General features: G+C 57.1%; 2 protein-coding genes across 3 annotated transcripts; one reads left to right on the top strand and one right to left on the bottom strand.

The window, feature by feature from the left end:
* The first annotated feature begins 76 nt into the window (after positions 1-76).
* On the top strand, positions 77-4,618 carry PSMC5 (proteasome 26S subunit, ATPase 5). 2 transcript variants are annotated; one of them, XM_035026300.1, is made up of 12 exons: positions 77-187; positions 976-1,047; positions 2,086-2,155; positions 2,473-2,570; positions 2,742-2,798; positions 2,875-3,105; positions 3,426-3,552; positions 3,654-3,844; positions 3,935-4,033; positions 4,119-4,229; positions 4,322-4,408; positions 4,509-4,618. In XM_035026300.1, exons 1-12 carry the CDS (start codon positions 164-166, stop codon positions 4,560-4,562), a joined length of 1,221 nt encoding a protein of 406 aa, XP_034882191.1. In that variant the 5' UTR covers positions 77-163; the 3' UTR covers positions 4,563-4,618. The 2 variants fall into 2 exon arrangements, with proteins under 2 accessions (XP_034882191.1, XP_034882192.1); XM_035026301.1 differs by lacking the exon at positions 77-187 and adding an exon at positions 456-588.
* A 51-nt stretch (positions 4,619-4,669) lies between these two features.
* SMARCD2 (SWI/SNF related, matrix associated, actin dependent regulator of chromatin, subfamily d, member 2) lies at positions 4,670-14,437 on the bottom strand. Its single transcript, XM_035026298.1, has 13 exons — positions 13,948-14,437; positions 9,500-9,684; positions 9,260-9,302; positions 8,995-9,117; positions 7,856-8,011; positions 7,317-7,412; positions 7,074-7,175; positions 6,788-6,949; positions 6,519-6,616; positions 6,200-6,335; positions 5,897-6,019; positions 5,674-5,775; positions 4,670-5,592 (listed from the first exon to the last, which is right to left on the bottom strand). The coding sequence occupies exons 1-13, from the start codon at positions 14,161-14,163 to the stop codon at positions 5,539-5,541; spliced, it is 1,596 nt and encodes a 531-aa protein (XP_034882189.1). The 5' UTR covers positions 14,164-14,437; the 3' UTR covers positions 4,670-5,538.
* Positions 14,438-14,729: the final 292 nt, after the last annotated feature.

Genomic DNA, 14,729 nt, shown 5'->3' with positions numbered 1-14,729 from the left:
CCACCTTCCTATCATGGCCTCTGTTTTTGTAATTGTCTCGACGCACACCCCGCCCATTGACCCGGAATTCTTCTCTGCTAGTGTCGCTGGACCCTAAGCCCTTGCTTTTGCGCCTGCGCGCCAAGGCGGCTCGGATGCCGGCGGTCTCCGTGAGAGAAGGAAGATGGCGCTTGACGGGCCGGAGCAGGTATGGCGCCTGCGGCGGCCGGGCGGGAACGGGGGCTCGATGACAAGCAGGCGTGATCTGAGGTGGGCCGCTGGCCGGGGCAAGAGGGTCGGGTGGGTTGGGTGGGTCGGGGGTGGGTGGGCCAATCCAGACTGGGCCCTGCCTGGGACCGGATCTGCTGTGTCAGCGCCGCCCCCGGCGGGTCAGAGCAGGGCCGAGGGGGGAAGACACCGTGGAAGCGGAGAGAGTGAGGGGAACGATGGGAGCGGGAACCGGCCCGTCCGCGAGTCGCAGGAGGTAGGGCCCGGTCCCTAATGGTGGCTCCGCCTCGAGTAATGATACCTCGGGTTTTTACATCGCTTGACTCGCGACAAAGCGCTCCCGTGTATATTGTCTCTTGATTCTCCTGAAAGTCTTAGGAGGTAGGCGGCATTCTCATTCTGCTTTTATTTTTATTTTTTTTTTAAGATTTTATTTATTTATTTGAGAGAGAGAGAATGAGAGAGAGCACATGAGAGGGAGGAGGGTCAGAGGGAGAAGCAGACTCCCTGCCGAGCAGGGAGCCCGACGCGGGACTCGATCCCGGGACTCCAGGATCATGACCTGAGCCGAAGGCAGTCCTTTAACCAACTGAACCACCCAGGCGCCTCTCATTCTGCTTTTAGTTTAGTCACGGGGAAGCGGAGGGTTCTAAAGAGATGGACTGGGGCATTCGAACCCAAATCTTATTCCTCCAAAGTCCAAGCTGGAAGTGGGTATTTCCCTTGCGGTTTTTTTTGGCCTGTTTAATAATTACACTGTGTTTTCAGATGGAGCTGGAAGAGGGGAAGGCAGGCAGTGGACTCCGCCAGTATTATCTGTCCAAGATTGAAGAACTCCAGGTGAGGACGGACTCCAGAGGTCCAGAGGCAGCTAGAAGAGGGATGAAGGATTGAATGAGTATGTTTCTATAAATCCACATTATTCCATTGGGGGTGCAGTAGAAGTAACCGGTCACCCATAGGAAGTATGTGAAGTTAAGTCTCTTGTTTCTCTCAACTCCTACTGCTTTGAAGGTAATCAGTATTCAGAGTTTATTACCCATTCTGAAGAGTCAAATTTTAACCTAAAAGGTACTCTTAGCCAAATGCCATTCGTCTAGAAGTCTGAATGTGAGGGTTTGTTTTATAAGGGAACACGAAGGTTCAGATGAGATTTAGCACACTGGGGCTGGGGCAGGGTGAGAGTGGGAGGGCAGACAGAATTGCCGGGTCTGCACAATGATTCCATGGGACTGAATGAAAAGGAATTGGGCAATCCAGTCCTCTAGCCTAAAGAGGGAGCAGGGACCCCAGCAATAAGGAAAATATGTAAATCGGATGAAGGAAAGTCACAAGAGTGATTTCTAAACTCCTGGTACATTTGTAGCTATCATATTAGGTTTATCATCTTTGAAGTGCTCTTATAAGTGATGTCATTTGTTCTTCACAAGAGTCCAGAAAAGAGGCAGGGTAGGTGACGCTGTATCTACTTATGGTTTGGTAAGAGATCTTGACCTTTTAAAGGCGTTCCTTAGTTTCACCTACCTGTTAATTGGCAGCAGTGGGGTTAGAACTTAGGCTTTTGACTCAGTGATCTTCCCACTCTACCGTGTCATTGTCTCGAAAGAAATTGACTATGTGAGGCAGCGGTAACTTTTCTCCATTAGGGCTTGTTATTTCTGGACCAGTGTGTTAGGACAACTAGCCTTTTTTGATGGCTGCCCTAGGCCCCAGAGGGACTCTTAGAAGAAAGGACAGGGTCTTTAGAATCCTATTGCACAATCTGGAACATGCAGGTGCCCTCTGCTCTTCTGTCACTCAGCTCATACCAGCCTGTGAGGATCTTGGCCAAGAGCTTAACCTCCTAGTGTTTTCTGCTCTGTTTCTTGTCCTCCATAGCTGATTGTAAATGATAAGAGCCAAAATCTCCGGAGGCTGCAGGCACAGAGGAATGAGCTTAATGCAAAAGGTGAGGAGGGAAAGATGGGAAGGCTGCATTTGGGCAGTCTGTCCGAGGTCTGACTGTTCGAATCTCCCTAAATTGAGACTTCATGTTTGGTGCTTATTTCTCAGAGTCTAAGGTTATGCTTTGCACTGTTACATGGTTGTTCACATGCATGCCTCTCCCGAGCTGCATTGTTATCCCTTTAGAGACCTAAATTCTGACTTTATTTTTGTGGTCTTCTAAAACTTCAGAATGGTGCTTCATTCATGCCTATTGAATTGAGTCGTAGGAGAGGGGACACCAAAGAAGCTGGGTGACCGTTTTGTCTCTTTCCCATCCAGTTCGCCTACTGCGGGAAGAGCTACAGCTGCTGCAGGAGCAGGGCTCCTATGTGGGGGAAGTAGTCCGGGCCATGGATAAGAAAAAAGTGTTGGTTAAGGTAAAGGCACCATGACCCCCAGGGAGCAGCCTAATGCCTGGTGCGTTCCCATGCATCTGTGTGTAGTCTTGCCGGGACACTGTTCTGTTATTTTAGGGCTCATGGGTCTTTCTGGGCGAGGTGGGTGGTTCAGTGGCTGTCAGGAAAGGTAATGAGCCCTCGTTTCTTTAGGTGCATCCTGAAGGCAAGTTTGTCGTAGATGTGGACAAGAACATCGACATCAACGACGTGAGTGCAGCAGGTGAGGTGGGAGGTTGGGCTTAGCTCTCACCACACCACTTCCTGAAACTCTCCCCTCGGCCAGGTGACACCCAACTGCCGGGTGGCTCTAAGAAACGACAGCTACACTCTGCACAAGATCTTGCCCAACAAGGTAGACCCACTAGTGTCACTGATGATGGTGGAGAAGGTGCCAGATTCAACCTATGAGATGATCGGTGGACTGGACAAGCAGATTAAGGAGATCAAAGAAGTGATCGAGCTGCCTGTCAAGCATCCTGAGCTCTTTGAAGCGCTGGGCATTGCGCAGCCCAAGGTGAGAAGCAAGATTTCTGTGTAAGGGTCATGCTGTTACTGGCACATTCTGCCCCAGCCCAAGTGAGTACGGGGCTCAGGGGAGGGGTCAGGACATTCTAGACGCCACTTACACTGGCCCTCCCCACGGAAGAGGGGCCGGGGGTAGTGCTGCCAGGGCACGGAGGTGGCTCTGAGAAAAGCGTTAGGAAGGACCTCGACGTTCGTTACTTATACCCCAGCATCTAGCACAGGGCCTAGCCCAAAGCGAGCACTTGGTAAATGTTCCCTAGTGTAAGGTGGGGACTGGTTTCTGCCCTGAGTCCTGCTGTTTCTTTCTAGGGGGTGCTGCTATATGGACCCCCAGGCACTGGGAAGACACTGTTGGCCCGGGCTGTGGCTCATCACACAGACTGCACCTTTATTCGTGTCTCCGGCTCTGAATTGGTACAGAAATTCATTGGGGAAGGTAACTCTGGCTAGAAACCTGAAAACCAAGCAGAAGTGAGGGGGTGGAGGTGAGGGTACGGAGCTCATTGCCCCCTTAACGCCAGCTTGGCCTCTGCACAGGGGCAAGAATGGTGAGGGAGCTGTTTGTCATGGCACGAGAACACGCTCCATCTATCATCTTCATGGATGAAATTGACTCCATTGGCTCCTCACGGCTGGAGGGGGGTTCTGGGGGGGACAGTGAGGTGCAGCGGACAATGCTGGAGCTGCTCAACCAGCTGGATGGCTTTGAGGCCACCAAGAATATCAAGGTGAGGTGGCATCCAAGGGAAGGCCCTGGGCGAGGTGCAGCCCAAGGAAGGGCTTGGCTGATGCCGCCACCACCCCCTTTCTCCACTCAGGTTATCATGGCTACTAATAGGATTGACATCCTGGACTCTGCGCTGCTTCGCCCCGGGCGCATCGACAGAAAAATTGAATTCCCACCCCCCAATGAGGAGGTTTGTGAGGGGCCAAGCTGCGGATGACTCTGGCTGTGGAGGTAGGCCACAGGGCTCAAGCTTTTCCTCTCTGTCCCCTCTCTAGGCCCGGCTAGATATTTTGAAGATTCATTCTCGGAAAATGAACCTGACCCGGGGGATCAACCTGCGGAAAATTGCTGAGCTCATGCCTGGGGCATCAGGTGCCGAAGTGAAGGTAATCGGAGGGCCCAAGGAGAAGGGGGCCACGGCAGAAAGCTGTGGGTTCCAGGACACAGCAACAGTGCCTGGCTTCCTTTCTCTGCCCAGGGGGTGTGCACTGAAGCCGGCATGTACGCCCTGCGGGAGCGGCGTGTCCACGTCACCCAGGAGGACTTCGAGATGGCGGTAGCCAAGGTAGAGGCTTGTCTTTCTGCCCTTGCTGACGGACTCTCGACTGGGGGGGTAGAGTGTGTGTTCGTTGTTCCGTTTGTAACTTAATGCTTTCTCTCTCCAGGTCATGCAGAAGGATAGTGAGAAAAATATGTCTATCAAGAAGCTTTGGAAGTGAGGTGCTTGTCTTTTGGGTGGATCCCTCAAATAAAGCTCTGCGGGACGAGCCCTGAAGGACTTTAGTGTGTTACTGCGTGGCCACACTGTTGAATGACCAGATCCAGGTACCACCAATAAACAAGGATTTATTTGGAAATTTCCAAACCTGCCAGAAGTGGCCCTTGCCAAGCCCTGGGGTCCACCCTCCTCCAAGCTCCAAAGGGCAATAACGGTCCTCCCCACCACTCCCCCTCCCATCCCCCCGCCCTCCACCAAGCACGCACACCCGTACCTCAGGCCCTGCTAGAGAACTGGAGTCCCCTCCAAGGAGGCTCTCCCACCCTGGGCTCAAGAGCTGGGGTGCAGCCCCCTGGTGTCCAAGGAGATGGCGGCCAGAGCCGCTTGCATAGATTGAGGAAAGAAAAAAACAGAAGGAGGCACCAAACAGGGCTCCCTGAAAACCCCAACTTACCCCTGTACAAAAAAAGTGGTTCCCGCATAGAAAAACCTGCTTCCCACATAGTGCAAATACCCAAAGAAAAGGAAAAACCAGCAGCAAGGCTGGGCTGGTAGGAATGGCCAAGAACTTTGGTTTAGAAAGGCTAGGAAGAGCCTGAGCTGTGCTCCTCTTCCTGACCCAGCGCCCCAGAGCCAGGTCGGACACTGGCCCCAAGGGAGTCTGTAAACAAGCCAAGCCAGCGGGCCCGGTTCTGAAAGGTCTCCGTGACAATGTCAAAGAACAGCCTCCGGCGGACCGACTTGGGCCTGCAGGGAGCAGAGGAGGCATCTCTTGTGAACCCAGTTAAAGCCGAAGTAGAAAATAAGTATAAGGCTTTGGGGGGACCAAGCAACAAGGAATCCTATCGCTACATTTATGAAACTATAGCTGGGGAGCAGAGGGTGACAGGAGACACCCCTCACCCCATCCTTAGCCTGTGTGTCTCTGGCCCCAGAGGGTGGTCCCCTTCCAGGCAGAGGAGGGGGTCCCTGAGCAGTTAGGTCAAGCGGATTCCCAGCACCTGTTCCAGTTCTTGCCTTCGCTGCTGCACCTGGAGAGAGAGAGTGAGGAGAGACTAGTGACTCAGGCCTCTGCTCACAAGCTCAAGAGAGCACACAGGGCAGAGCCTCACCTTGGCAAAAATGTGCCTCCCCACTGCTTCCTGGGCCCAGGGCTGGTGGTAGAAAGCAGCTCGTCTCTCCTCCTCGGGATTCCCAATCACATCAGTGATGATCTGCAGAGAGCCAGGAGGAGAGCTGTATGCAGCGCAAGGGGCCCCAGGAAGTGGACGTAGTGACGGGGGTAAAAATCCCCTAGGGCCTAGGATGGGATCAACCTCAGGATGAGGACCACACCTTGAGGTCTCGGCGCTGGGAACGGAGCCATTCCTGGATGAAGTCCTGAGGGTCAGTGCTAAAGCTGAGCATGAAATCCCTCTGGGTCTTCAGCTGGTTGATGGACTCAATGGTCTCATGGATCTGGAGAAGGGAGTCCATGTTGTCAGACTGGACCCCACTCTTAGGGAGCCCTATTTCCAGGCCTAACCCCAAAGGACTCACAGATCCCATCCCAAGGTGTTACACGTACAGAAATGCCCAACAGAGCCTGTCCACCCCCACCTTGGGTCCCAGAGAAGGTTGCAGAGGCAGAGGGCCCACCTTGACATCAAGGGAGGCAATCTCCTGCTGATTGGTGGTAGAGGCCAAAAAATTGCTCATCTGGGCCTTGAGTGGGTCGTCTACCTCCACATCAATGTCGTAACATGCCGTCTTCTTCTGATCGTTAGGGTCTACGCTATAGGCAGGACACAGGAGGAGAAGGGTAAGCACACAGCTACTTTCATCCCACCCACCTGGGCCGAACCTGCACACGCTCAGGGAGCAAGAAACCAAACTGGCTACTTCTCTTTGGCTTTTAGATCAAGCCAAAGGTAAATGGCTCTGAAATGGAAAGGGGGGGCACGGCAGGCTCTTTTACCTAATGACGTGGTTGATGACAATGGGGTCTGGATGCTGCAGCAACCCAGCCAGCTTCATGGGAATCTCGGAGAAACGAAGTCGGCCGCAACTGAAGATCTAGAGAGTACCAAAGGCTTGGTGATGCCTTTGAGGGCACAGAGGGAAGTGGACCACCCCAGGGTCAGTGTGGAGAACGTGGCCAGGAACCTGCCCCGCGAGGCTGTAGAGCAGAGGGTAGGGCCCGGGTGGCGAGGCGTGGGGAGGACGTGGGGAGGACGGCCAGCTCACCTGGCGGAAGTACCGGTTGCAGTTGATGTACTCGCGCTCGTGCCCGTCCTGCAGTTGGTTGTGTTTGATGTAAAGCCACAGGGCCTGCATGATGGCCGCCCTGGTCTGTGTGTGCACCCCCAGCAGCCTTGCCAGTCGGGGGTCCAACTTGTACTGGGGAGGCTGGAAATTGACGGGGGGGTTGGGGGTGGGGTTGTGTTCATGTGAGAAACCAAAGTGGAAGGACGGGGCAGGACAGGGAGGGTTTACAACAGGAACCTGCCCCCCTCCCCCAGACACATGTCACCTGATGATCCAGCATGAGCAGGAGGGTGCACTTGACGTTGAGGTCTCCGGGCCGTTTCACCTGGAAGCCATCAGTCTCCTGGGTGGTGGGCATCCGGTGCCACTGGCAGGGAGGCGGGGAGCAGACCTCGTCACCAAGGGAGCGGGCAGGGGTGTACACACTGGGCCCTCCAAGGGACCAAGGCCCCTCCTCTGTCCCCCCCAGCGTGTCAGCCTGCACTCCCTGTGCCCCGGGGCCTCTCACCTCCACCAGGTGGTTGTCAGGCCCGTACAGTTCCTTGTCCAGCTCAATGACGAGGCTCTTGAAGAACGAAGAAAACTTCCTCTTCTGTTTGCTAGGCTGGGGAACAGTCATGGCTGTGAGCTGGGGGTGCTGCTGGGCTCTCAAACCTAACCCAGGCTAAGCCCCCGACAAGAGGGCTATTTCAACTCTGAAGCTCGGGGTACTGAAGACGGGGGCCCTGAAGGAAGCAATGAGACTGGGCAGGGAGAGACTGGGGGCCAGGAAAGGGCTCTGGGTGCAACCCCGCTGGTAGCCAATAGGACTGAATTAGAAAGGGGTACCCCCTTCCTTCCTCAAGATGCTTCACGGCCACCTTCAGGATAACTATGGTGACAAGCAAACAAATCTTCAACCTCCAACCTCTAACTGGCTTGGAGCTGTGAGCCTGAGCAGAGCCCTCTCCCTCAGGCAGGACTTCTCCAGAAGTGCCCCCGTGTCTGACCCCAGTCTCAACCCCACACAGGCCACCTCCCCTCCAGACACCACCTTTCCCAACTCACATCATCCAGCAGTTTTCCCTCCACTCGGAGTTCCCAGGAAGCCACCTTGTCCCCTGTGGGGGTTCCCCCGGGGGGCCCTGTGGTCCCCGCAGTATCGCCTTCTGCCTTGCTGGGACTGAACGTATTGGAAATATAGATCCGCAGCTTTCGTTTTTGCTGAAGAGCGAGAAAGACAGCCAGCTAGAGGTGGGCCGACAAGTTGGAAGACAATGCTACCCAATCTTCCCACATCAATACTGAGGGTAGACAAGGGGCCAGGCACCTTGTCAGGCACGGGAAATCAGGAGTCAGAAATCCCGGTCCCAGACTCTGAGGAACTCACAGTTCTGGGGGAGACACATGGACTACCGACAATTCCAACACAGTGGGATTGGTGGTGTGACAGGGACATGGAGGGTGCTGTCGGGCAAATCAGAAGTCTCCAGCTCACACTTTAAACGCAACTCAGACACCCATCGTGGCCCCAAAGTATCCTTGTCTCTGGAAGCTTTCATCATTCAGGGGACTGTTCTGGATTATTATTTTTAAAAAGGTGTGGGGGGAGATAGGAACTACCCCTATCTATCCTCTAGTCTTGCCCTGCAAACTTCTGACCGTGATCTATAACGATCTATAACGTTTACATTTTAAATCACAACCCACGATCCACATACATATATAAACATCTGAAACAAAATGTCATTAAATGATACCTCTATGGTAAGTACTACCCTACTGTGAAGTATTATAATTTCTATTTTATATTTTGTTAAAAACATGCTGGCCCCAGGGGCGCCTGGGTGGCTCAGTCGTTAAGCGCCTGCCTTCGGCTCAGGTCATGATCTCAGGGTCCTGGGATCAAGTCCCACATCAGGCTCTCTGCTCAGCGGGAAGCCTGCTTCTCCCTCTCCCACTCCCCCTGCTTCTGTTCCCTCTCTCGCTGTGTCTCTCTGTGTCAAATAAATAAATAAAATCTTAAAAAAAAAAAAACCATGCTGGCCCCACCACCCCACCACATTGAATTGAGTTCATGCTCCACTAATGGGCTGCATCCTGCAGTGTGAGAAATCGCAGCCCCATGCTTGGCCTCCAGAAAACAAGGCCAAGGAGAGGCAGAGAAGTCTGGGAAGGCCCAGGGCTGGCCAGGGCTGCACACACACCGTCAGAGGCTTTTTGATGGCCTCTTGGATCTCCATCCGCTTTCGGGCAATGGTCTGGTCCAGCTTCCGCTCAAAAGCCAAGAGATCCATGTACGCCTGAGACTCTGGGACAAGCTCCCGAATCTGGAGGAAGGGAGGAATTCGGCTTGTTTCTGCTGCAGCTCAGGCTCCCTGCTCCCCCATCCCAGGACTGGGGGAGCCTGACTGCACCCACAGTCCACCAGCCACTGGGCAGGCCTCCTAGGCCCCTGCCCAACATACTCACTCGCTGAGGTAGAACCTTATCTGCCATCTTCCTCCTCTTTAACCTAGGGAGGATGAAAACTCACTTAAGATGTCAGTGGTCCAAACATACCACCCCCCACCCACCCCTCCAGCCCCTAGGACCCGCCCCCAGAAGAACCAGGAGTGCCCCTCAATCATCAGAGCTCTTAGGACAGAAGGAACTGCTCTGTTACCACTACAGCTGGGCTGGGTGGAGGGAGGAGAAACAGGACGGTCTTACCCCCGGCGCTGGGTGGGCATTGGGGGCTGGGCCTGGGGCACAAGCAGGCGTTTGCGGAATGGGTCCATCATGGTGGGTGGCATGCCAGGTCGCAGGGGAGCAGCTGTGCCGAACGGGGAGCCGGCGGGGGGCCCCACCTGCAAGCCAGCCATGGGCATCCGGCTCCCTGGTGACATACCAGGCCGCTGGGGGAGGCAAGGCAATGGGGGTGCACAAGTCAGCGGCAGGGCCCCACGGGGCCCATAGCCCATTCTCTCCATCCTTCTCCTGGGCCAGGTCGGCCCGAAGAAGCACACCGCAGAGGCCAGGTCGGAGGGCCGGGAACAAAGGGGCGCAGATGCCTGAGAGCAGAAATGCAAACCACACCTGCCCTGCCCCCTTCACCCGCCCTGGCATCGGGGCCAGCAAATGAGGCCTGCCGGAATCCCGGGGGTGGGAGGAGAGGCCTGCCGCGAGGGAACGGCCTGCGGGAGTGTCTCGGCGCCCCACACCGCCTTCCAGCCCCCGCACGCCATGCCCCGCTCCCTGGGGCCAGCCGGCTACGAGGCACTCCAGACGGCCTCCCGTGGCCCCACCAAGCTCTCCCACCCAGTGAGAGAGAAAAGCACGGCACGGGGGCAGGGTCACAGCCGGGTGGACGGAGGCAGGGTGACAGGAGTAGGCAAAACGCCAACATCCATCTCTGGGCACCAGCCCAGCGGTGTGACCGAGGGGAGGAAGACGGGCCGAGGGGCTGGCATGCCCGTCAGGCAGCGGGCCCGCAGGTGAGCAAGCCCCAGCAGGAGCATGTCCCGACTGGTGGCGGTGGCCTCAGGCAGAGTCCAGAGACCATCTGGTCACCATATGGCCCCTACTTACAACCCAGACCTGGACCCTTCTCTCTACCTCCCTACTGCCCTGCTCCCCAGCCCGATGCCAGAAGACCCCAAGAGGAAAGCTGTGGCCCCTGGGTGGCCTCTGTCTGTGGTCCGCACACCACCTGGCCGCTGGGGCCGCCTGGGCCTTCACTGAGCCCGCACAGTCCCAAACTGGAGAACGGAGGTAAGATGATCCTGCGATACAAGGTCAGTCATAGGGTCACCAGGAATCTGGGTGACAGAAACAGCTTCTCTAGAAGGATTTTCCACCGAGGTCCAGCTCCCCAACATTTCTGGGAGCCCCCCCGGCCCTGTGCCCCCCTCCCCTCAGCAAAGCCTGTCGGGCAGCTCTGCGACGCACACGCTGTCCCTGGCAGCTCCACGGGGCTGGCCCCAGGGCCCAGATTATGCAACCCACACAACTACCCGACCAAGCCAGGCTGGGTGGGGACTTGCACCAAATCAGAGGACCCCCCCCCCCCCCCCCCGGGCCCAGTATCGTGGAGATGAGATGCTTCCCCTACTTTTTCATCTGGCACTGAACTCATGGTCTCAGCACAGGGGGCCAGACTCCTGACCAGAGGCAGAGATGGAGAAAAATGACCCAGAGATGTAGGCAAGGGCAAAGGAGGAAGAGGTGGTAGAAGCATCTGGGAGAATGGAGTTAAAGGCAGGGGGCTCCGGGGCCTCAGGAGCCCTGCTGCAATTTCTCCTCACCAGGAAAAGATTCATCTGAGCTGTTGAAAGGTGGAAGCCTGTTCCTCAGCCTTAATGAGCCATGGCCAAATTACAGAAAAAAAACTCAGTGTGGCCACAGCCTCAAGTCCAGGCCCCAGACATCCCGGACCGATTTTCCCCCCCCGAGCCTGAGCCTGAGTGGAGGAACAACTGAAGCAGGGGGATGTGCAGAGAGCAAGCTAGGTTCCTGTGGTCCCCGGGAAGCTACTCACTAGGGCGGTCCCCAAAACCTCCTGGTCGCCACCCACCCCTCGCAGGCAGGTGCTCCGGCAGCAGGAAGCCCAAGTCAACGCGGTACAGGCAGGGCCTGGAACGGGCTCCTCCCAGACATCTGCTCCCGCTTCCCAGGCACAGAGCCCCCGGCTCGCCCAGGCCCCAGGCCCCCCCCCAAGAGAGAGAAGGGGCCCAGGGGAAGGTTGGTTACAGCTCACGAAGTCCCAGCTTGGTCCTGCCAAGCTCCACACCTGCTCTTTGAAGCACCAGTAACTCCACTTCAAAATAAAAAACCCAAGAGGGGGGAAAAAAAACCAAACAAACCCAGGTCGGGTCTTCCCAGGCTCTGAGTTCCTGCCCGCAGAACTAGGTAGGCCTGGCTCAGCGCCCTGAACCTCGGAAGTGTGCGAGGGCGCCCTCCCCCCAGCCCGGCACCAGCCCACGTCCTACGTGGGCCTCTACCTCCCACCCAGGACAGCAGGGGCATGTGGCCGGGCCTGAGGCCACCACCTCCAGAGAGCACGCGGCGCCCCGCCTCCGAGCCGCTGGCCCGGCCTGAGCGAAGAGAACATACCCCACCGCGAGCAGAACCTGTTTTGAACTCTGGAGTGAACCCAACAATTTCTGTGTTTCTTTGGGTTCTGTTTTTTTCATTTCTTGTTTTCCTTAAGCTCCTCTGTTGTAGGATCCACGGCTAGAAGCATGGTGTGGCGGGAGGTGGGTCATCACTTCCCTTCTTTCCAGGGGCTCCCCTACTTACCCAGCTTGGGCCCCGAAACCCTCGCTCTTCTAGCTCACCTCATGTGCCCTAACGGACAGGAACCCCTTTGCCCCTCAGATCTCAAGTCCCATCTCCTGGAAGTCACACAAATGGACTTGCAGAGGCCAAGCAGGATCTTCCTTGAACTCGACCAGAGTGAACTGGGTCCTCCCTCTCCCCTTCGACCTCCACCGCCCCCCTCCCTGGAAGAGCAGGAGGAGGTGATGTAAAGCTGGTGGGACAGGAAGCCTGCGGCAGCAGAGGCTCAGTGCCTTCCCTTTGGTCCCCAACCCTAGCAGCTGGGGGCTACCCAGCCGGTCAGCTGGACCTTGCCACCGGCCCTAGAGCACTCCCTACACAGGGCTGTGGAACCTGGTCTCTCCGGGGGCTTTCCCCAGGCCACACTGCCCACGGGTTTCGAGCAGAGGACACTGGAGAGGCTCCTATCTCTTCCTTAGATCCTTCTCAGGCCAAAGGCCCACAGGGAGACTCCAAGGCCAGTCCTCAGCTAGCCGGCCCAGGGGCTAGCATCACTTTGGACCCATGAATCCCCAAGGGGGGAAGCAAGATGGGAAAGATGGAGCCCTTGGGACCAGGTCTATCTCTGTCAATACTCAAACACTTTTTTTTTTTTTACAGGGAGGAGGGAGAATGAGGAGTAAGAGGAAAAAAATCACTGTCCCCAGTTAAGCATCTGTTTAGAAAGTGAGGGACCAGAACTGGGGTGGGGGACAGATATGCATACCCTATTCTATGAGGATCTTAGTGGAGACATGAAGTTCAGGGAACAGAGTAAGGCCCAGCTTCCCTGGGAGATGAGCAAAGAAGCCAGTGCGCCAAATGCTGGGTCACATGGGTTGGGTGGGATATGGCATTGTTAGAAAGAACCTAAAGGCTAAATAAAAGTGGAGAGGGAGTGGGAAAAAGGATGGGGACCATTCCCAATCATTCTGGGGCAACCAGAAATAATGGACGGGGCGGGGGGGGGGGGGGCTCTCAATGGCCTTTGAAGCTGCAACCTGAGCTCTCTCTCCGAAGCCAAACTCCAAAGGGGTCAGGACAGAACTCTTCGAAGCAACTCTCGCAGGCTCCTCCAGCCCCAGACCAGCAGGGCTCGGTGGAGCCTCTCCGCTCTGCAGACTAATCAACTCCTGGGCACTAGGACACCAGGCCAAGCGCCAAAAAGAGAGTCTGCCCAGAGTGGGCTGGGCTTTCCGCCTCCCTCAGGCCTGGCCATCACCACCTCTGGTCGAACCCAGAGCCACCCCATGCGAGGGCTCCTGGGCCTGGCCTGGAGTAGACCCTGCCCGGCACAGGCTGGGATCCCCTTGCTCTATGCTCGACCTCCCATGCCGTGGGAAGCCAGGCCCTTCTTCCTCCTCAGCAGCTGGGAGCCATCTCAGACAGCTAGAGCTCTGCCAGTTCCCAACTAGAAAAAAAAAAAACCAAAACCCAGCGCAGACCAAGAGTGGGACCAAGGCCAATGCAGGGTAACCCTGGTTTCTCAGTGAGGGCCTTTTGCAAAACTTTCTCAGTGCTTCCCTGAACCCCCTACCCTGAGATCTACACCAGACTTCTCAACCCACTCGCTCACAACTCACTAGCTCCGATTCCTCCATCTCTCAGTTACTCAGAATCCCGGTTCCAAGAAAGCCTCCGACCCTCCCAACCGCTTCAAACCCTCCACCCGAGTCGCTGGTACCCTCTCCCCCAACTGCCCCACCACCCGGCCTTGCCCTCCACCGTGTCCCGCGCACCCCGCACGCAGGGCCCCTGTGCCCTGTGTCCAGGTGGCTGCCCCGGGGCCCTCACTCGAGGCCCCCCATCGCCCCCAGCCCCGGGCGTGCTCGCGGCGCCGCCCGCCCATCCGCGCCGCTCACCTGGTACTGCGCGGCGGGGCCCGCGGGGCCCATGGGGCGGAAGGCGGCGGCCCCGGGGCCCCCCACGCCTCCAGCCGGCCCCGGCCCCCTGAGCGCCGGTCCGGGCAGCATGCCGGGTCCCGCTGGCGGAGGCGGCGCTCCCAGGGCCGCGGCAACGGCGCCGCCACCAGGACTCAGCGGAGGCAGCGGGAACCCGCCCGCGCCACGGCCCGACATCGCTCCCTCCCGTCCGGCGCTGTCGCGATCCGGGCTCCGGACTCCGTGTAGAGTCCGCTCCGCGATCCGTGCTCCGGGATTTTCCGATCTAAATTCCGGGTTCTAGGGTTTGTTGATCCGGGTTCCGGGATTTCCCAATCCAAGTTCTCGCCTTCCTCGCAGCCTCGGTTTGGGGCAGGGCCGATCCTGATTCCGGTCCTGAGCGGGGAATTCCGGATCCGGGATCTGCTGCAGGCTCGCCTGCCGCCCGCGGCCTCCGGAGGTTTGGCCGCCGGAGTCCAGTTACCGGGAGGCGGCAACTAACTCCCTGCCCCGCCCAAACAAGCCCAGCGCTAAGCCCCGCCTAGAACCAGCAGCCCAATGCCAGGATGCCTACTCAAATCCCGCCCCTCGCGAGACCCGCCCCTAACAGGCAGCACCCCTAACCGCCAGCCCCCAGAGCCACGCCCACACACCTTGGACCAGCCCTTGGCCGGAGGGGCGGGGGCGGAAAGCTGCGCAGGAAGCGCTGTGCAAGGCGCGGGGTCAGAGGTTGAAGGTCACTTAGGGCTTCAACAGGGAATGGG

This window comes from Mirounga leonina, unplaced genomic scaffold, assembly GCF_011800145.1.
Source record: "Mirounga leonina isolate KUSES-001 unplaced genomic scaffold, KU_Mleo_1.0 Mir_197, whole genome shotgun sequence".
Classification (NCBI taxonomy): Eukaryota; Metazoa; Chordata; class Mammalia; order Carnivora; family Phocidae; genus Mirounga; species Mirounga leonina.
The sequence above is the reverse complement of the archived record's forward strand: the minus strand, read 5'-3'. Positions and strand labels throughout refer to the sequence as shown.